The sequence below is a fragment of the Corapipo altera genome, unplaced genomic scaffold (assembly GCF_003945725.1).
Source record: "Corapipo altera isolate COAL_440 unplaced genomic scaffold, ASM394572v1 22b, whole genome shotgun sequence".
NCBI lineage: Eukaryota > Metazoa > Chordata > Aves > Passeriformes > Pipridae > Corapipo > Corapipo altera.
In genome coordinates, this window is record NW_020884876.1 from 7,977,980 (window position 1) to 7,998,752 (window position 20,773).

Genomic DNA, 20,773 nt, shown 5'->3' on the forward strand with positions numbered 1-20,773 from the left:
TGGCTGTGTGACCCTGGGTTGGTTTTGCTGAGAAAATTGTTGCTACACTGTGAGAAAATACGTGAACTAAAGCCAAGCAAGATAAGAAAAGTCAAAACACAGAATTAAAGTTGTCAAGATGATGATAGCTAGCAATGCAAGGCTTCAAAAATAAATGCTATGTGAAGAGGGATAAAGCCCTGAGGGGCTAGTTCCCTATGTTGCTCTAAAGATCCTTGGGCTGGAGCTCAGAAATGCTCCAAGTCCTTGTCTCAGGTGTAACTCTTATGTGAGGGTATGTCTCAAGTGCTGGGCTCCAAGATGGGAGTAGAAAAAAAAATAGGGGAAGAAAAGAGTAACTGGGTGAGTCATAGACAGGGAGATGTCCATGCGGAATGAATGTAGTCCAGTGGAAGAGGTGTGAGAAATTTTACTGAGAAAATTAACACAAGCACAGGCAGCTGAAGGGCCTGAGCAGTTCTGCTCAGCTGCAGGCTCCCACTTCATCCTCTTCCACCTGCCTGGAATTACTCCCTCCTACAGAAAATCCCAGCACACCTTCCCTTGGCAGGGTACCTTGTTTTTTGAGCTGGAAGCCCCTTGGGAGAAGGGCAGGGACGGCACCTCTCCAGCCATATCCTGGGAGCAGTGACCTGCAGGCAGCAGCTTTGGCTCATGGGCACTAGCACACAGTACAGCACTGTGCAAAAGGCAAGCCAGGACATGAGGGGGTTTGCACAGGGGTGAGTAAGTGTTTGGGGCAAAGGGGGCTGAAAGCCATCTTGCTGAGATTGCATCAGCCTGGTGTTTGGTAACAGGCAACTGGACATGCTGGATGTGCAACTGGGAGCTTTGGAAGGAGCAAACAGAAGTTCAGACATCCACAACGGGGTGGTGGCCAGCTATCGCAACCTTCCCCAGGTGTAAACATCTGCAAAGGTCATTTCCCACTGTGTGTGAGACAACATTATGAATACTATGAAATTATTTTATTTGGGAAAAACAAAATCCATTAGTGAGTTAATATGCAATTATGGTGTACAACAGGTGCTGGCATTGCATTAGAGGTATAGTCAGGTTCCTGTGAAGGAGAAGAACCTCACAGTGACTTGTGACTAAAATGTGACCAGTTTTTCATTTTTAATATGAATTTGGGCATCATCCAGCATTTAATATCTAAATAATATCAACAACCATAAATGTATCATTTTTCTACTAGTGCATCGGGAGCTGGATTAGTCTCAGTGCAGCACAGAGGAAGCAGAGAGGACAGGGTCCTTTGCAGGGACTCGCGTCCTTGCAGAGGTGAGCTTGCTCAGCTGGTGCTCTGCGGTACCGCCATGCCATTGAAACACTGGACCTCAACTCATATACGGCACTTCCCAGCTGGAGAGATGCTTTGCCTTAATCTCAGCCTGAGTTTCTACCCCAAACCACCGCCGGAGATAGGAGAAGAGTGCGCACGTTCACGTTGCTAGAGAAGTAACACTCTCTTTTAAAGAAAGCAGCCCTTCTTTGTGAGACCTCCGCAAGCCGCAGCCCCGAAGCGGAGCTGTGTGTCCGCGGAGCGGGCTCCGCTCTGTGCCGGCAGCGCTGGGAGGGTGGCCGGGCGCCGCGGCCCCTCCTCGCCAGGGTCACGGGCAATGTGCCCTCGCTCGCCTTCCTCGGGTGTGTCAGCCCAGTGTCCCGAGAGCCTCCAGTTACTTTTGTGCCTGTGTTTTCCCCATCCTTGCGAAGCATTTTTTCCTGCAGCTGGGGAAGTATCGAGCTCTTCGCTCAGCTCGAGGTTAATCATCTGCTTGCAATTACTCTGTGACCTCCCACGCCCGCGGCGCGGGGCAGCGCTGTAGCTTTAACACGGGCGCTGGAAGCGGGACAGGGACAGCAGTGCCAGGTCCGGCCCCGGAGCTGCCGCAGATCCCTCTCTGCTGCCTGCCATGGGGAGCCACAGCCTCCTCGCCGCCCTCCTGGCCGCTGCCCTCGCCGCCCTCCTGCCGCTTCCCGCCGCCCCCTCGGCCCACCGCAAGCTCCTGGTATTCTTGCTCGACGGCTTTCGCTTCGACTACATCGATGACAGCGAGCTGGAGGGTCTGCCGGGCTTTCGGGACATTGTGAACATGGGGGTGAAGGTGGATTACATGACCCCAGACTTCCCCAGCCTCTCCTACCCAAATTACTACACGCTGATGACGGGTGAGTACTTGGATTTCTGTGCTGTGATGCTCCTCGGAGCTGCTAGCTCCCTGTGCCGAAGCAGGGGCAGCTCCCGTGACTTTTTCCTCCAAAGAAGATGTAAAAATGCCCCAAGTCGTGCTTTTAGTTGGGAGATTAAAAGCGCTGTGGCATTACAGCCCAGTATGGCTTTTCTGAAACCTGCCCCAAACTTGGAAATGCCGCTTGGAGCTGATTTTTGAAGTTCCTCTCTGCTAATCCACGGTGTTGCTGGGTCCCTACCTGCTGCCACTGCAGCAGCACCACCAGCTGGGGTTTCCTGGTGGGAGCACTGGTGGGGGCTACTGCATATATATAGAACATAAAAATAAGTGGGAAATGCATGGAAAATGAATCCAGAGCCTGCTCAAGGACTTTTCAGTTAATAAAAAATGTGTATAAACTCAGTGTGCCTACAAGAAGAACTGAGTCCCAGTCAGTAGGTCTGTTTTGGGAAGTTCAGCATTACATTTCTGTTTAAACTTAGTAGACTTTCTTTTCACAAGTTCCTGTCTTAACTTTGCGCTATGTCATCATATCTGTAATAATCTGAAATACCCAAATACAAAAACATTAAGGATTTTTGCTTTTGCTCCCCTGTAGTTTTTCTGAATGCCCAGGAGGGGCTTTCAGAAAATTGAGAGCACAGTTATAGTTTTCATGATGCTGATTTGCTTTTAAGTGGAGAACACATGATTACATGATTACAGTGACACAAGGAAGCTGCACAGAGTACAGCTGGGCCAATTTCATCAGAGTCAAACACGCAGGAAACAACAGTTAAGTGAAAAAAATTAAAAACAGTTTTTTTCTGGAGTTTCTGATTGGATTCTACTCTGGAGTTATTTAACAAACAAGAACTCCTACCTAATAAGGAGGAGTGAGAAAATCTATCCTCTCCTAAGATATGTGGCATCTTCCACTGTCCTTGGAACAATGCAGTGCCCAGTGATCCATATACTGCTTGCTGGGAAAGCAAATAGATGCCATTGTAAAACAGATATTTGACATCAGTTGTGCCCAACTAGTTTTAGAGATGCTTAACCCCTTCCTCCCTTTCTCTCAAGAGAAACACCTTTCTCTTGCTCATCTCTGAACAGAAAAGAGTGCAAAACCACCACAAGTTTTTGGCTTTTTTTTTCTTTCATGACTTGGTGCAAATATATGTATGAAGAATAAATGTCATGACTGAAAATAGAGATGTTGTTCCACTCCAGACCATGTTCTTTAGGTGTACATAGGCAAACCAGCCTAACACTTCATGGGTGCAAAAAAGTCTTTGGATGGAGCTGTTAAAGAGAAGAGGGAAAGTGAGTGACACATTTCACTCCTTACCACATTTAGAAATATGTCCTTTTAAGTGTGTATGAATGGAGTGAAGTCTATAATCAGTCTCTTCAGGAGCTTTGAAAACATCCTACTTTGTGCTCAAAAAGGAGTTTTGTTTTAGGTAATGAAATACCACTAGTAGACTTCACATTTTTAAGGTGCCAGAGTTCTACACCCCAGCCTGAAGCAATGAGATAATCTGTGAGATCAGCTTTAACTCTTCTTGCAAGTCTTCCAGACTTTATGATGAGGATATCAATGCAAATATAACTTCATTGCACATAGCAATTCACCTTCCTATCATGTGAGCCACAGTAGCGTTAAATAGGCCAGGAACCAACAGAGGACAAAGTTTAGGTAATAAACATGCCCAAAGGAAGGCTCAAGAGTGCCCTTAAGCCCTCAGAGTGTTAGTGGACCCCACAGTTCTGTCCTGGCATGACAGCAGGGTAAGTCCCATGGTTTGCACTGTTCTTACCCTTTGGGGCCATGGTGCTGTCTCCACAGAAAGGAGAGGTTGGGCTGGGAGTTTGGGGCACGCAGCAGATGTAGTGTTAAGCAGTGTCCAGTCTGTGCATGTTCTGTTTACAAAGTTGGGACAGCTTTTGGAGAAAATGCAGCATGACAGGGTGACATGAGCATCATGCCATAGTGACCTGCTTAGGGCCTGGCAAACTGCCATCTCCCTTTTGCTGCTGTACGAGCATGGGAAAGCTTGCACTGCGTTACACCAGCTATGCATCTCCTCTGCTGGGGAGAGACACAACTGTAACTGGTTTTGTTTGCATTTGTGACTGGGATGTCTAGAAGTTGAATGCTGCCATAATTTCATCTGGGAAATTAGGGACAAACTATTTTTCATGTCTTGTCCTACATTGCTGCTTCACGAGCTGTTTAGAAATTCACATTACAACCTCCAAAATGTTGTACTTAACATTTGTGAATGTGGCTTCAAAGTATATTGACTTCTTGCAGCTAAGTCAGCTTAAGATATTTCTGGCCCCACTAGCACATTTCTACCCCTAGCTTGTTCATTATATCCCACCTTTTTTTTTTTTTTTTTTTTTTGTAAATACTTCTGTCCCTTTTTTCTCTGCTCATTTGCAAGGCCTTTAAATTAAGGAGCGTACATGGTTGCCAGGTCTAGGACAGTGTGTGCATGAAAATGCTGCAGTTGGCATGTCTGTCTTGCCTTTATTCATTCTTGTGAACAAGGCCTCTCCTTTCTACCTACTGCCCTTACCCCACATCTGTGACTCTGGAAAAGTTTAGTTGATACTGAGGGAAGCTCTTCTTCATTTTGGTGGCTTTGGAGGAGGACACTGGACTCTGCTCCTCAAATATAATCACTCTTGAGACAGGTCAGTCTCCTCAAACATGAACTCACCTCTTGCTCCTGCTCAGACCTGCAGGCAGAGGTTATGGATGTCAGCAGCATCCGTAGCATCCGTCCCTCTGCCTCTGAGTGCAGATGCCAAACTGCACACTTCAGCCCTGCCAGAGCACAGCTTTCCTCTGGAATGGGCAACTAGCAAGCGATGGCATGCAGCACAGCTGCCCAATTATCTGCAGGATCTTCAAGTCATTATATTTTACTTTACCACTGATTTCAAGAGGGCAGCCTTACTGAATTTAACATTCATGGAAATGGCAAGCGTACTCAGATTTTCAAAGCTATAACCAAATAGATGCAACTGTAACTGTTGACCAAAAGCCCTGTATCTAAAAGCAAATACTTAGTGTATGCTAATGAGAAGCACACCCTGTTTTGCTGAGGCAAGGTGCTTGGTGAAGCGTTGATGCAGCGGGATGAATAGGGCCCAACCTGGGTAAACAATTAGGATAAATTTTGGAAGGGAAGCATAGGAGGGAGGTGACTTGCCTGTGGTCATGCAGTGCTGCAGGGTGATGGCAGAGCTCTTCATGGGTCCCCCTCCTACTTATGTCTGCTGCTGCTGTTAAGATACGAGAAGATACTTGCTGGAGCTTCACGAAGTGACACAGAAGGCCTCAGAGCAAAGCTGAGGGCCTGTGTAGTATAGAGATCTTTTCCCTTTCTCCACACCTACAACAATTATGAGAAAGAAAACCAGAGCACAGAATTAAGAAAAATGCTAATGGTTTACTTTCTTTATGTAAAGTCACTCAATGATTCAGAGCTTGAGATGAAGCTCCAGTCTTCCTGCAAGCCAGGTAAATGGCATCATAACCTGCTATCTGCTTGAAGAAGCACCAAACAAAAGCTAAGTCACTGCTGGTCCAAAGGGATCTCACTGACATTCAAGCAGAGAAGTTGTTTTGTTACAAAAATCTAGTGCTGTGCAAGGTAGCCCAAGGATGTGTTGGCTCAAAATCTGAATCTTTGAAAAGCAATCTTCTCTAACGACTTCATTCATTCTCAGCTTTGGCTTCCACAATGGCATAAAGGCTTGTTCTTGGGTGGTTGAGTTGCTTTCTGAGCTGCTAGACTGAATCCTACCTGGTGTCCTAGCTCTACGTGGTGCAGTTATGACATTGCAGTTGTTGGCCTGCAAGACACAAAATGGAGAATTAGGTAAAAGATGTTGCTGATGACAAGAAAGAGCTTTTGCAGGGCTCTTCATGGTCTTGGCAAGGGAGGGAAGAAAGAGTCCAAATATGTGTATCCCAGAAAGCTCCCTTAATCACACCATGTGCTGTTTGTTTTGCAAAGGAAGGAATTAAGACCACAAGCCACTAGGGTTGTTATCCTGTGGAGAGCTTTTAATTTTTCTCTTTCCCTGCTGTGGCCTGGCACTGCAGGGAGCTCTCACACTAAGCTCAGTGGAAAGTCTGAGGTCTCCCCTGCAGCAGCTGCAAGCATGAGTTATTGCTTCAGAGCCTTTCATGCCATATCTGTCAAGCAAAACTGCGCACAGTGAGGGTTTGGGTCTCCCTCACCTGCCAACCCACAGTTGTTGGAGGGGTGCTGGAGGACTGCCTGTAGCCCAGCTCTCCTGAAGTCCCACCCAGCTCAGGGCACACAGGGCCCCCTCCCATTTCCAGCCAGCATAAACATGGGCAGACAGTATCATATCTGAGGTGGAAACCCAGAGGGGATTTGTTTTCCAAGATCCTAACAAGAAATGAAGTCTTTCTGGCAGGTCCTCCATGAGGATGTGCCAGCTGCCTGGTCAGCTGTGCAGCCCCACGTCCAAGAGCTGTATTTCACTTGGCCTCCATGAAGAGCAGAGGGAGTCCCTGATTTGCAGAGGTGGGGGGGAACTTCTTGGAAGAGGAGCAAGAAAGGGGCCTCTATATCCCTCTTTGGACAGAACCTGATCTTAAGTAAGTGGCAGAGGGGCTGTGAGGTCCCATGAAGTTTGTGGGGTGGAGAAGGAGGTTGAATAGAGGACATTTCAGTCTCCTGCACACAAAGTGAGGGCTGTGGCCTTTGCAGGGCTGATCCAGACTTGCTGTAACACAGTGATGGCAGTTTGGGGCTTCTTTAAAATACCGGGGTGGTGGGTGGTGCTTTCTCAGTCACTGCCGCTCATTCCTGCATCTGCCATCACCTCCTCCTCTGGGTGCCACGAGGGAAAGGGGCAACATGGCAGAGGTCACAGGGATGCTTGACATCAAGGTCTACTCTGCCAGACTGAAGGTTTCACCCATTTCATGTGTCCTCCCTCCACTCCTCACTCTCGATGTTGGCATACTTGACTGCTGAGGGGCTTTGGTGGATGATGCTGAAGGTTAATAAATAGCCAGTTTACTTCTGTTTTCCCCTGAGCACAGCAAATCAACACACACCGCCCTTCATTTATTCCACGTTTTCTGGTAGCAAATATTCTTTGGGCTCCCACCCCTGGAATCCTCTGGAGTCTGGCTGGTTCTAGTGGATGCCCCTTTTCTACTGCCCATTTAATGGTATCCAGATTCCAGCCTAGTCCAGAGGAGGATGCTGACAGTTTCTGTTTAGCAGTTAAGCAAGTTCTTAACTACATAAACAATACTTGTATGTTGTTTGAGGCATAAAAAATGAAAGGATAGGAGTACAACAGGGAAGTTTATTATTGCTACACATGAACTGGAACTACCTCTACTTCACTGTCCAAGCTTAGAAAAAAACCAGAAGGACATAAAGCGCATAATGAGTGACAAGGGAATAGGATTTTTTTCCTTTTGTTCCTCTTTAAACAATTACAGATGCCAGCAGCAGCAAGGATTTAGAAGGTTCTGTTCATGACATACAGTTTTGAAATCAAGTCCCTTCTTTTTCTTGTATTCATTAGCTTTCCATTTCAAAAACTGTGTGTTGGGAAGCGAAAGAGCATGAAGAAGTCTGTGGTAATACTATTAACTGGCAGGGAAGGGGTAGGGCAAGGCAGGCAAGGGCAGGCTGGAGAAGACAGTGGGAACCATGAGGATTTTAATTTTCACATTCTTCCTCTCACTTTGTTTACTCAACGCCTGCAGAAAGGCTGTAATGCCAAGCACCAAGATTTTTCTCTTCCACCTATAGAAAAAATATTTGTTTGCTTTCTACCAGTTAGAAAAATGGAAACACTTCCAAAGTGGAGAACAGAACAGTTTTCTCTAACACAAGTTCACATGCTAGGAATTGAAATATGGAGTTTTTTCCTTCTTACTAGCTACAGCCTCACAGCACACAACTAGTGTGCCTACTACCAGATATTAGTGGCAGTGAGTGGACATTCACGTATCAAGGTATTTCTTTGCCCAGAGCGAAGTCACAGCTGACTGACAGAAAACTGCCAGAGGCTCATACTCTAATGGTGCAGGCAGCAGCTTTGCCCACTGTTTTGTTCTGGCCTTCTGTAGGCTTGGAACTGTGGTGCCCTCGAGTCGTACCCAGCTGTGGGTGGTCGGAGGTCCCAGAGTGGTCCCTCAGCCCACCACTGTCAGTGGAGGGTTCAGGAGGGGAACTGACAGCTTGAAGCCCCTGCTCCTGAGGGACAAAAGATCTGACTTCTCACACAAGAGGGCATCTGCAAAACCTCAGCTGGATGTTTTATAAGCAATTTTTGTGCACCCCAGCCCTGGCCCCATGATGAAAGCACTGAATTGAGAGTTTCATACTCTTACTAAATTAATCTCCTTCAGGGGAAAAAATTAATGCTGTGTATAGCAGAGATTTTTCTATGCCTTTTGATGTGATCCTACTTGGATTGCAAAGTCTTGCCTGATGCAGGCTAAGGTGTTTATGCTTTGGCTCTGTCTGGTATTGGAGGTCATAAAATATTGGAAAGTCTTTGCCAGCAAGCTCTTTTGCGAACTTGAATTGCCTGTGTGCATCTTGCAAGTACTGCTTTCACTTGGGGATCTGCAGATGGCAGGGCCACTTTACCCAGGCCAGTGCTCCCCCTGAACTTCTCATGAGCCCTGGTCTTCTCCAGGCCACGTAAGGTTTCGCATGTGGGTTTTGTTTTTTCCTGTGGTTTTTCTTTTCAAAGCAGAGCAGATGAGACCCATCAGGGGAACAGCAGAGTAGGGCATATATCAAAGCTCAGCCCTTGGGGACAGCAAGACCATGGTATCTGCTCCAGAACAGGAATATGGTGCTGGTGACTTTATAGTCCTGCTCTCTTCCTCTTTATGGCAGGCAGCCATATAAGCAGAGCAATTCCCAGGACAAGTCATCCACTGTTTGCATGGAGGAACTTAATTCTTTCCCAGCCTGTATAGCCTCATGCTATACATGCCTATGCTTGTATCTGCCCTCCTGACCACTGACCACAGAGTGAGGACATCATGCTGGGACATGAGAGAAAAGGTGTCACCATAGTGGCAAGGTATGTATATAATATCAGAGAGTACATTTAGCTACATTCAGCTACATTTAGTACTGATGTCATCATCAGATTCCAGTACCTTTGCTGTGTTGGCTAATACACACACCATGAGTTCTCTGATAAATCTCATTTGCTCAGTGCAGAGATAATTTACCTCTGTTTTGTTGCCCGATGCACCTAAGTATAGCATTGCACGTCTGTCACACAGGGCCCCTCTTGTAAAGAAAAGATTGAGTGTCTCAGAAGTGCATTTTCTCTTGTAATTTACACACAGGTGGTCACTTTATGATGTTTCGTGCCTACTTGACATGCAGTAATCTTGACATGCAGTCAGTGAAAGACCACCAAAGAAAGCAAATGCTGCAGGAGCACATGCTCTGGTTTCCAGATGTCACATACAGCCAATGTAGGGTGCACAGCACTCAGAGTTACTGTGCTGCTGTTTTGCGTGGCCAAATGGCTGTGTGTTTTGTTGGTTTTTTTAAATTTCATCTTTGTTTTGCAGAGATTCATTTGAATGCTGACAAAAGTGCCTGGAGACATGGGAATGTGATTTAGACAAATGCTGTAAGAAGTGTAGTGTTCAAGTAAGCTGTAGCACGCAGACTTGTAAATGCTTTTGCTGGCTCTCTTCCAGAAGGATACAGCAGTTATCATATTGCTGGGAACTACACCCTCTTTGTTTTCCTATACTGCTTGTGGAAGGGGTAATTTTTACTACAATTGCAGTGTGTTTTAATAATGACATCTGTATGCTGAAACTGCTTTTTGCCCTGATTCTGTTTGAAACTCTTAAGATAATGTTTGATTACAGAAGAAAGCTGCTGTAATGGAAGAAATAAAAAATTCGGCATTTTATGGTGACTCTCAAACACCATGATGCCATTTTGATAATAATCCAAAAGAAGCTCACCAAAGGTAATTTTCTTAGGCTGGAGAAAACAAGTTAAAACAGGGGATGTAAAGAACTAGGATTGTACAGGTGACCCAAAAGAAACTTGAGAAGTGATCTTAATTCTTCTTAATTAAGAAGAATGAATCAATTATTAATTAATTAATTAATTGGCGGGGGCAGAAATGCTTGTTATTGGAGGGCTTTTTAATCTAGTGAGCAAGGCTCAGAATAGCCATGGCTGAAGATTAACAAAGGTCAAAAATAAAATTAGAGACCAGGCATACTTTTTGAACAGCATTTACTGATGATACATATCGGGATGTGCAACTCAAGGAAGAGATTGATTAGTTGATTATTGATGATTATTGACCAAAGAGTTCTGGGGTCTTTCTGGGACACGGGCCTCAGGTAAGCAGATGTGAATGGCATTAAATGGTCATCTCCTTTGATCTGTCTGCTCATCTGATTTTATTTTCTGGCCCTGTGAACCAGGGATATCTGCAATGAAAATTGATGCCTTGCAGTCTTCTATACCTCTTTTTCAATATTAAAAAGAAAGACTTGTAGTCCATAGAAAGTCGAAGTCATCTAATGTGGAGATCAGAACACTGTCCTCTGTATTAGTGCAAACCATTAATTAAACTTCCCAACAATACTACAAAGAACAATCTCCAATTTCTTCCTTAAAGACAGGGGACAAAGAGATAGGAGACCTTAAGTCCTACAGGATCACTGGCAGCTAGAGCTCGTTGATTCTATGTGAAGACTACACTGTAATCATACAGATACCTAATCTGTAGGTCTCATGCAGATACAGCTTCAGTACTGAACTACAAGTTTCCCAGGCTGGCACAAGTTGCCTGCCTGCAATTTATTAAGTTGATAGATGCTTAGGAATACATCAACTTTAAGAAGCTGAGGTTGCCCTCTAAGTTTAAGGCTGCGTTTTTGATGCAATATAGAGACTTCCTTCTATCTCTTTTGAGACAGCAAGGAGAGCACTTGGCAGCCTGAAGAGGACAGATTACTGCCCATCCAATCCACCAGTTCTCCTGTATTAAACCTGTTTGGCTTAATATCATAAATAGCGACTGCCACAAACTGGGACTGCTTTTCTCCTCTGGGAACGAGGAAATGTTTTGCATAATTGAAATACTTTGTAGTAGAGAAGGAGAGTTCAAAATTCATTTCAAGGTCACATGTACCCAAAGTATACAGAGTCCTCTGCTTGAAATGAAGCCTTTTCAAAACAAGCATACCAAGGTTATTTCAGTTCTGATCACCATGCTCAGGCTCACAATAATCAAAGCCTGTTATCTGGATCCCTGCAATAACATGATTCACCAGCTAATGATGACAGTGTCTAACACATGCTTCAGTTGTTGCTTTTTAAGATATGGAAATCAGGAACTTCCAGTACAACTTAGTCTTCAACGTTTCTTTTCCCATTTCTGTTAATTCATCTGCAGAATAATTCTTAAAATATAGTCTCTTCTGACAATGACAGGAAGTAGGAGGCATCTCTCAGTTATTATACACTAGTTTCTTGTAATACAAAGTTGCCCAAGGGCCCCTAAGATACAGTAAGAGGGCTGAACATGCCTGATGAAATGATTGCTGTGCCCATAACCAAGAACAAAGCATGATCATTACAAAAAAAATAAAATATAATGATAATGGAAAAATAAATGTAACATAGAAAAGTTTTTGCCTAGTTTTCGCTTGTTTGCAGAAAAACAATGTGTCCTATGGAAAAAGGAAGGAGAAATGCAAGTTTCCCGAACTTCATTCAATGTTTTTAGATTGTGTTCTTATCCTCTCCTGGTCATAGCCTGCTTCCCACAGCCCTCTGATTCTGAGTGCTGGTGGGTACCTTAAAATGGCCTCAGACTTGGTAGGTGCTGCGTGTATCGGAGGAGTCAGGTGGCCCCCGCGCGTGTTACTGCTGACGTGGTTGGTGTGCTTGGGCTGGGTGCAGGATGGTGAGCAGGCCATGGGTGCGGGGTTTGTTTCTTCTGGCCTCAGCTGTCTAAAATTTGGCCGCCTGAAATTAAGAAAATGCTGTGATCTTTCACTACCGTTAACAGAGAGCAATATGCACTTCCAGATATCTGAGACGCCTGTCTTGGGGTGGCATGATTTGTTTTCTAGACATGCCTCTTCTTATCCACTGACTGTGAAGGCAACACAGGGGGCTGACAAGTTTCAGCAACTAATTTTTAGGTGGCTGAACTGTGAGATATAGCAAGCTAACTAGAGCACCTCAATAAAAGGTAGCAGTCAAGGAGATTGTATGAGCAGTTGCAAGGTAAGAGATCCCTGAGTTCAAGTCAGATCTTTTCAGCTGATTTGCTGGATGATCCAGTAGTAGCAGCAGTGGTGCTGGTGGCATCCTTCTGCTGCAGAACACCAATCTGATTGTGCTGGTTTTTTTGTCCATCCCAAAAGGTCGCCACTGTGAGGTCCATCAGATGACTGGAAACTACATGTGGGACCAGAAGGCAAATGTATCTTTTGATATTGGTGTGAATAAAGAAAGCTTGATGCCTCTCTGGTGGAATGGATCTGAGCCTTTGTGGGTCACAATGACGAAAGCTAAAAAGAACGTTTCCATGTACTATTGGCCCGGTAAGTATGTGAAAAATTGCTGCCATTTTAACAGTGCATCTTTACATCTGAGCACTCCATATTCTTTAGGAATGGCTCTCTAACACAGTCCTGGAATACAGACAAGAATGTTGAGTGCTTTGCTAACCACTCATATAAATGAATTATCTTTTCTTGGGTCATGATAATTTGTATATGCTTACAAAGGAAAAGACTGAAGTGTCACTGGAGGCAGCTTTCCACTAAACGTTACCTTCAGGAGGGCACTGGCTTGTAGAGCATCCCCTCCTCCAACGACTGCTCATTCCTTTTGCCTGCCTGTAGCTTCTGCTGTGCTGAATGGTTGCTCCATGAATGGTTCATGGTCCAATTAAAGTTAAATGGTAACCAGTCTCCCACAATGCTTGTTTGGTTTTAATCTGGAAATTAGTATCTGAGAGCTGAAGATGATCTGTTCTGTGGGGACAACAAAATCCGGCTGAAACCAAAGCATCCTTGTCCTCTTGTCCTCCTTCATTGTTGATTGAGTTGAGGTCCCAGTTGCTCTGAGTCTGAGTCATTCTTTTAGAGGGACTTGGCCTTCCTGTTCCTCATTTTTTAGATATTGGGCAGTTGAAATGACTAGAGATGTATAAAAATGAGTCCTTTTTAACAAAAAGAGGTATCTCCTTAGACTATCCATTTAGGAACTCACATGGAAATAAATGTTCCAGCTCTGCAACCAGACCAAATGCCTTGCAAAGTACTGAGATTCTCAACTTTTTTACCTTTTAACTCTGCTACTTATACTAATCAGTATGCAGATATCCTCATATGTGCAAGTGCAGGCTAGAGGACCACGGAGCTGTTAGAAGAGCTGTCCTGGATACAGCCAGTGCCAGTAGGGCAGTGGCACTGGGCTCCGTGGGCTCCCGGACTGCTCGTCTCTGCATCCCGGTGCACATGTGCCTGGCCACAGTCTGTCCGTGCAATGTGGCTAATGGTGTTCCAGATAAAAAGTCCACAGTTCTAAGGAATGGGAAGAAAGATCAAACCAAGATGGAAAACATTGAAAAGCCATCTAGAGCGTTTCTATAGTAGTGAAGAGCAAAAAGACCTGAGGGTGACAATATTGCCTTATGGACTCGGAGGCAGTCAGGGTGACTGACATATAATGGTTTGGATCAGCCCTGAAAAAAATGCTGCTTGTTACTGAAGATCACCCAAGTGACCTAACAGCAATGCAAATAGTAGTTATACAAGAATGTAGGAATTCTTCTAAAAATTTACAAAAGACTTCTTTCTATAGACTATTCATTTTTACCCACTAATATAGTTGCTCTCAATAGGTATAATTATGTACTGAATAGATGTAACAGGCTACAGAGAGATGCTGAAATAAAAAACCCAACAGTATCTCTTTCCATTAAATGCCTTTGGACTTTACCTAGCTCCTACATGTTGCCCTTTGAGAAGTGTTTCCCAGGGAGAAGACATAGGAGATGTATATGTATGTATCCTTGCATACATATGTATACCCTTCACTCTTCTCTGCCTGCTATTTCCAGTTGAAAATTGCAACAATAGAGCCTCCCTTTTCCCAGTGCTTATGCTGCCAAGTGTATGCATTGACTCTTACGACACAGAGGGGGAATTTTTTGTGGATCTAGTATTTTAGCTGTGGACTGTGACATGTACATCTGTCTCTCCTTAATTATTTATCTGTGATGAGTGACCTTTGGCAAAGCCATCAGTGCCTCAGTTCAGCAAACAATTAAGGACATGCTTATTTTAAGAGTATTCATGGTCTCAGAGGACACATATACCATACAAAGTCAGGCACAGGGCAGGAAGTGGGGTGAAATGTAGAACTATTGAACTAAAACACAGGGTTGTTGGGCTGCAGTAGGACTCCAGGTGTATATGGGGTAAACAGAAGTCACTCCAAATGCAGTAGCATTTATTACATTTCCCCTATACAAGTTTTTAAACTGTTTTCTAGTTCCATAGTAAGGACAAAGTCCTTTATAAAAATTCTAGATCTATCATTTTAAAACTTTAATTCTTAACAAGACATTTGACTTGGAAGCACTACTAAACAAAATGAAAATAATAAAAAAAAAGATTTAATAACCAAGGCAAGTAGAGGTCCCACAGACATTTGCACTACATATAATCTGCTGTTAGTGATTATCTTTCCAGCCTGAGGATATACTTCTGCTTAGTAATGAATCTTACAAATATGATAAAGAACCAAACAGGAAAAGTTTCAGAAACTCTTCATAAGAACAGCAGTATAGAGCCAAATTCAACACACTTTGTTCTGGAAGATGCTATTTTCTCTTTAGCCAGCATTGAAGACAAATGAAATCAATCAACCATAGCAGAAATGCCAGCGAGTTGATTCCCAGGATTAACTTACACCACTGCCATTTCCTCCTCAGGGCCAGTTCCAAGCTTTGCAGTCTGAATGCAAAATCTGCTGCTTCATATTCTTCCCTACATTCCTCTCTCATGTGTAGTCAGTGCGTAAAGAAGTAAAATCCAGACCCCAGCAAACAGGAACACAGAGCAGGAGGGCTGTCGGATGCAAATGACCATCCATCACAACTTTATCTGTGAGCCCAGTGTAAACCCAGCAAAGACAACTCATGGGCAGAACTCATCTGGGATCTCGTGATGCTGGAACAGAGGAGCCAAAATATCACCATACCAGGGGTCCCAAACACCAGTTCTGACAAAATGTAAGACCTGGGCTTGTAAGGACATTTTTCTCCTTTCTTCACAATCTACATGAGGTGAAATTCTCAGGCTCATGCCCAGGTTGCCCGTCTGAAGCACTGCTGCTCCAGTGGATGGAGAATGCCCAGAGGAGTGCAAGAGCATCCCAGCAGTCTTGGCAAAGTCAAAGCTTTGGAGTGATCCTCAGCCCACTGGATTGTGTCACCATAGGTGCTCAAACTCCTTTATTTTCCAGCAGCCTGTGCTAACTGCGTATGCAGCTGCTTCAGCTGAAGTGCAGTGACATCTTCTCTAAACACTGAAATGAAAGAGGGAAAAAAAGGCTCTGAACTCAACTTTTGCCATTTAAACACAACATTTACCAGATCATACAGCTCATCTGGAAAGTTTTCAAAACTTGTTATGACATGAAGTGTCCAACTCTTAAACAAATGTTTAGAAATGCAATTTAAAGCTGGCAGAGGTTCAGGTCTCCATGTCAGATAGATAAAGAGGAGCCTATATATCACTCTGAAAGAAGTCCTTATTCCTGCTCCAGTAGTTCAAGTTTTTAAATAAAGGTTTAGTGTCACACAAAACTGTGAAAAAGGTATCTAACATCTTCATAAATATAGCTTAACTATTTCTAGTTTAAACAAGAAAAAACATTCCCTTTTTCTGTCTCCAAATCTGTTTAAATTTCCTTTCCCATAATATTTAAATGAGAAGATTTACCATCTGTCCTGGCCTCTACCAAAATGAAATCTAAATATTAAAGGGTCTTCGTGGCCAGTATTTTGGAATTGTAACAAGCCTTAACATCAAAAATCCAAATTTAAGTTCTGTTTATCATAGAGGCTAAAAAGAAACAGGAAGCTCTTCATATTTAAGCAGCCTGAATTTTCAGTGGTACTGCCAACGAACTGCATACTTGAAGACCAATATTTAGTGGCCAAAATTATTTCTAATTGTTGCTATGTCTGTAGTCTTTTATGTCATGCTCATCACCTGACAATCTAGAAATAGCAAAGATATCGCAACAGCTAAAATATCCCAGATCCCCAAGAGGTTAATGCTTCCAGTTATCCTGTGAGTAGTTCTGAGGGATGTTATGTGAGAAAATTACAATCTGATGTCAGTATCTGAAGAAGAAAAAAGAGGCAAAGTGGTGGTATTAGTCACTGGCTATGAGCCGTCCTACACCTGAACAAAAATACTAGGTGGTCCCAACATCTTTCCAAGTGCATCCTTAACTTCTTGCCTGGCTTTAGAGCCAATCTGTTCCCAGACTCAAGTGTCAGACAATTGGCTCCAAAGTTCCAGTTCAGTCCTGAAATACTAGTAAAGCCCACAGAGGACTACTGCATCACTTTTAGCATCTGAGTTAGCTGTAAGCCCATGTTTTGCTGCTGGTAGCACCCAAGACATCCTGCAAAAGACCGAAGCTGCATGCCCTCAGGGCAGGGGGCTCCGTGGATATGACTTCAGGAAATTTATGGAATACATTTTTTTATGATTTGGTTAGGTAGCAGCTGGGACCTGTCTCTGTTGCACAACATAATGTCTTGGGGGTGCTGTGTGCAGATGTATTGAAGTTTTACTGTGGGATGGTCAAGTAATCTACAGGCTCTTCAACCAGGCTGCAGATTAGTTTCATGGTGGATTGTGGTGGAGAGATAAACAGTAAAGTATCTTCATACAGAAAGGGGAGGATTAGATCACATATGTTTGGGGCAACGGGAAGAATTAAAAGCAAGCATCATCACACAGACCCACAATTTTAATATAAATAAAATTTAGATAGAAGTTTAAGATTATGCAGATGTGTTTTAACAGGAAAATAAATTATTTTACTACATTTTATGTTTATTATTGCAAATAATTAATCATAATAGATGGAGTCCCTTAAAACACGCAAACTGTGTGGAGACATAGGAGTTGTTGCCACAGGTGAAGAGACTAAATCTCCCATGTGTGCTAGGGCTCTAACTTTTGGAAAGGGTAATTTCCATCTAATTTGTCTGGCTTTCTGCAAATCAGTGAAGATTTTTAAAAAAACTTCCTAAGCTTAAATATTTAAGTTTTTCTAATCTTTCAGTACTTTTCAGTACTCCTAAACAGTCACAATCAGAAGTCTCTTAACCAGCTTAGCCTGCAAGTGGTGTGCCTTTTCCTTGTGTCCCAGCTCTGGACCTCGGCAATGTAAACTCATGTGGGCTGAATTGCAAGACACTGTAAAATTCTTTTTATTGAGCATCCCAGTAAGCAAACCACTGTAAATCATCTCTTATAGTAGTTCTGCTTAGTGTAGTGCCCTTTCTGTACTTAAACCTCCTGTGCAACCTTCTACCACCCCAAACAATGAGTCAACTTATGACAGTCCTTAATGCCTATTCCTTTCATCCCAAAGAGAAGCAGAGGAACCCAGATGTAGACAGATTCAGGCTTTGGCTTAGAGTTGCCTTTTGACCTGACTGTGTTGCTGTATACAGAGACAACATTGCAAAAGATCTCTTTTTTATTTTCTTCCTTGTGCCCAAGGAATACACCGGAAAATGCCTAACAGTGATGGGAGGACTCGAGGGCTCTGGAATAATAATTTACCTGAATCCAGTGTTTCTGAAAGCACACTTCTTTTAAATATTAATGTTATTCTGCAGCATAGTAACTGGAGAGCAAAAGGGCAAAGAAACCTCACAAAAAACATGTTTTTCTATGTTCAGGGCCATGTTCTCCTGTAGGATTTGTTGCTGTAAATTTTTAGGCCACAAAACAGACTGTATTTTCCAAGGAAGGCTGCAAGTTACCAAGAGAGTTAATTGGTTTATGCTGTTTTAATAAGACCTCCTGGGAAACAGATTTAATAGTGGAGTGCCAGTATCACATAATAAAATATGGTTTGTAAAGGATATTACAACATAAGATACAGCGTGTCTAACTGGAAAGCATTTGCTGAATTTTTAGGGAACAATATCTAAATCTATTATGTTGGAAACCTGGAAATGAGGCTATGTGGCCACAGTAGTTAAAATGAAAACAAGCTAGCAATTTAAATGGAAACAGTCTGCCACAAGGGAATCAAGAGTTTTATTGTGGGAAGGTCACACAGAGACCTTCCTTTTACAGAGGGAAATTAAAGGATCCAATGTACAGTTTGCTACAAGCACTCATCAAACCAGCCTCTCTCCCCTTTTCCCTTCCCAACCACACGGTTTCCTGCAGGGAATGTGTAAGGTAAGTAATCTTGGAGGGAATTTACAAACCTGAACTCGGACCGAAAGGTGTGGTGATCAAGGTGAAACAGCAGAGTTTACCACATTTTTTGCTCATAGGTTGTGAGGTCGAAATCCTTGGAGTCAGACCAAGTTACTGCCGCGAATACTTCAGTGTCCCAACAGACAAAAACTTTGCGGATGCCATCAGTGATGCCCTCGAGACCTTGTGGTATGTCACTAGGTTTTTGCAGTATGGGGTTTCCTCTCTCAAGGACAAGTATTGGGGCTTACTATCTGGGATATTTTCAGGATTGGCTCCCAGGTACGAAGATGGTGCTGAGGCTGCTTTACAGTACTGTCACAGAAATACCACCATCACCACAGAAACAGGCCCTTACATTAAGATTGGAGGGAAAGATGTGCTCTTTTGCTGTGTAGGTTACAACAAAGAGGAGACATCCTGACTTACTACTTTTAGTTTATTGTTTCAAGCAGCTTCAGAATGAGTCTCTTCATTGCAAGAGCAGACTGCAGTGCTTGGATTTAGAGAGGGAATTTGGAAATTCTGAAATTTGGCTTTGGTCACTTGTTTACAAGACTGATGCTTTGGCTTCTTCTGCATTTTAGAACATCGCAGGCACAATATTTTTGGAGTGGGCATTCATTTTGTGCAATATGAGGATATAACAGAGTAAAATAGAATAGTTCAGTTGGACAGGGCCTACAACAACCATCTAGCCCAGCTGATGGGCATATATATCTCAGGCAACTCCTAGAAAAAATGTATGCCCCACACGCAGCTTTCAAGTTTCACTATCTCTCATTCAAACATTAACAAGGGACAATTCCACATAGGCTGTAAAATCAGGGAAGATTGCACCACCACATGCAGAACCAATGCCTTACCTTAGCTATAACTAGGCTTCCTCTTTGAAAACCTTGTTGGTTCCATAATTTATCCAATCCTAGGAAACATTTCTGTTTTACTACTTGTAAACTGCCATAGCGATTTGAATCCGAAAAGTTTTGTATTCACATGCTGAGTGTTGATTGTTTTTGAAATCAAGTCTCCAAAATTATGAGAGTGCTGCTGGAGATGTTGCTCCCAGTTGCACACTGAATCCTGCTGCTCAGAAATCACGGTGTTGTTTGCATCATGGGGCTTAGACAGAAACTGCCTGAGACCACATGAGATGTTTTATCTTGAAATGATTTGGCTTAGATTTACAGAAAGTTATCTGCATGTGATATGAGGAGGTCATATATGACATAGGAGGCTTTCTGGAGCTTCTGCAATGCTTTTAATTTAGTGAATAAAAAAAGGAATGGAAAACTGAATACAGACATCCGCTCTGACTTACCCAGAATTACTGTAGAAAGCTTTTTGGTCTGGTATCAGTTACACTTGACTCCCTGCCTGGTTTCTGTGCAGCACAGTGCGTAGGGCTGCTCAGGGTGGTTTGCAGCTTTGTAATGGTTAAAACAAGGCACAAACGGTTAAAAGGTCCAGTGCTTTAAGGTGTTCTTTTGGGTAGCTGGATCCCCTTGAAAACATCTCAATAGCTAATTCACCCTAAGCTACAAGGCTGCCCACTGCTATCTTTGGTGGAAAAGAAGAAAAGGGCAGGAACACAGCAGTGTCGGTGGAACAAATCACAAGAGATGAAAATTCTTCAAGAAAAGAGCAAATCCCTGCCATGATGCCTGCCAGAAATACCAACTAAAGCCTGCTGAAGTGCCCAAAACCTACAGATCATCCCCGAGCTGCATGAGGTCCTGTCTCTGGTATCCCTTTACACACCCCTTCTTGAATTTCTGCCTAAGTTCCTTTTCTTTAAACTATGTACCTTGTCTCCAGCAAGGCAGGAAAGAGCAAAAAAGGATGATCATAGATAAAACTTGGTTCAAATATTGCAAGGACTTAAAATAAGAAGGGAGAGTAGAGAACAAACAGGTGTAAAAAAACTAGGTAGGTTTCCTTATTCTTTCTCTCATTCATCCTCTTTGTTTATTCCTTTAAGATTTAGGAAAAAAAATTCTGTGCTGTTGGGCCAGCCCATAAG

General features: G+C 43.4%; 1 protein-coding gene across 1 annotated transcript in view; it reads left to right on the forward strand.

Annotated features, from left to right (window-relative positions):
* Nucleotides 1-1,916: 1,916 nt before the first annotated feature.
* The window catches only part of ENPP6 (ectonucleotide pyrophosphatase/phosphodiesterase 6), a 30,165-nt gene continuing 11,308 nt past the window's right edge, over nt 1,917-20,773 (forward strand). Inside the window, exons 1-3 of the mRNA XM_027636004.1 lie at nt 1,917-2,172; nt 12,637-12,816; nt 18,828-18,939. Of these exons, the coding sequence (XP_027491805.1) occupies nt 1,917-2,172; nt 12,637-12,816; nt 18,828-18,939 (548 nt within the window). The remainder of the gene's footprint in view (nt 2,173-12,636; nt 12,817-18,827; nt 18,940-20,773) is intronic.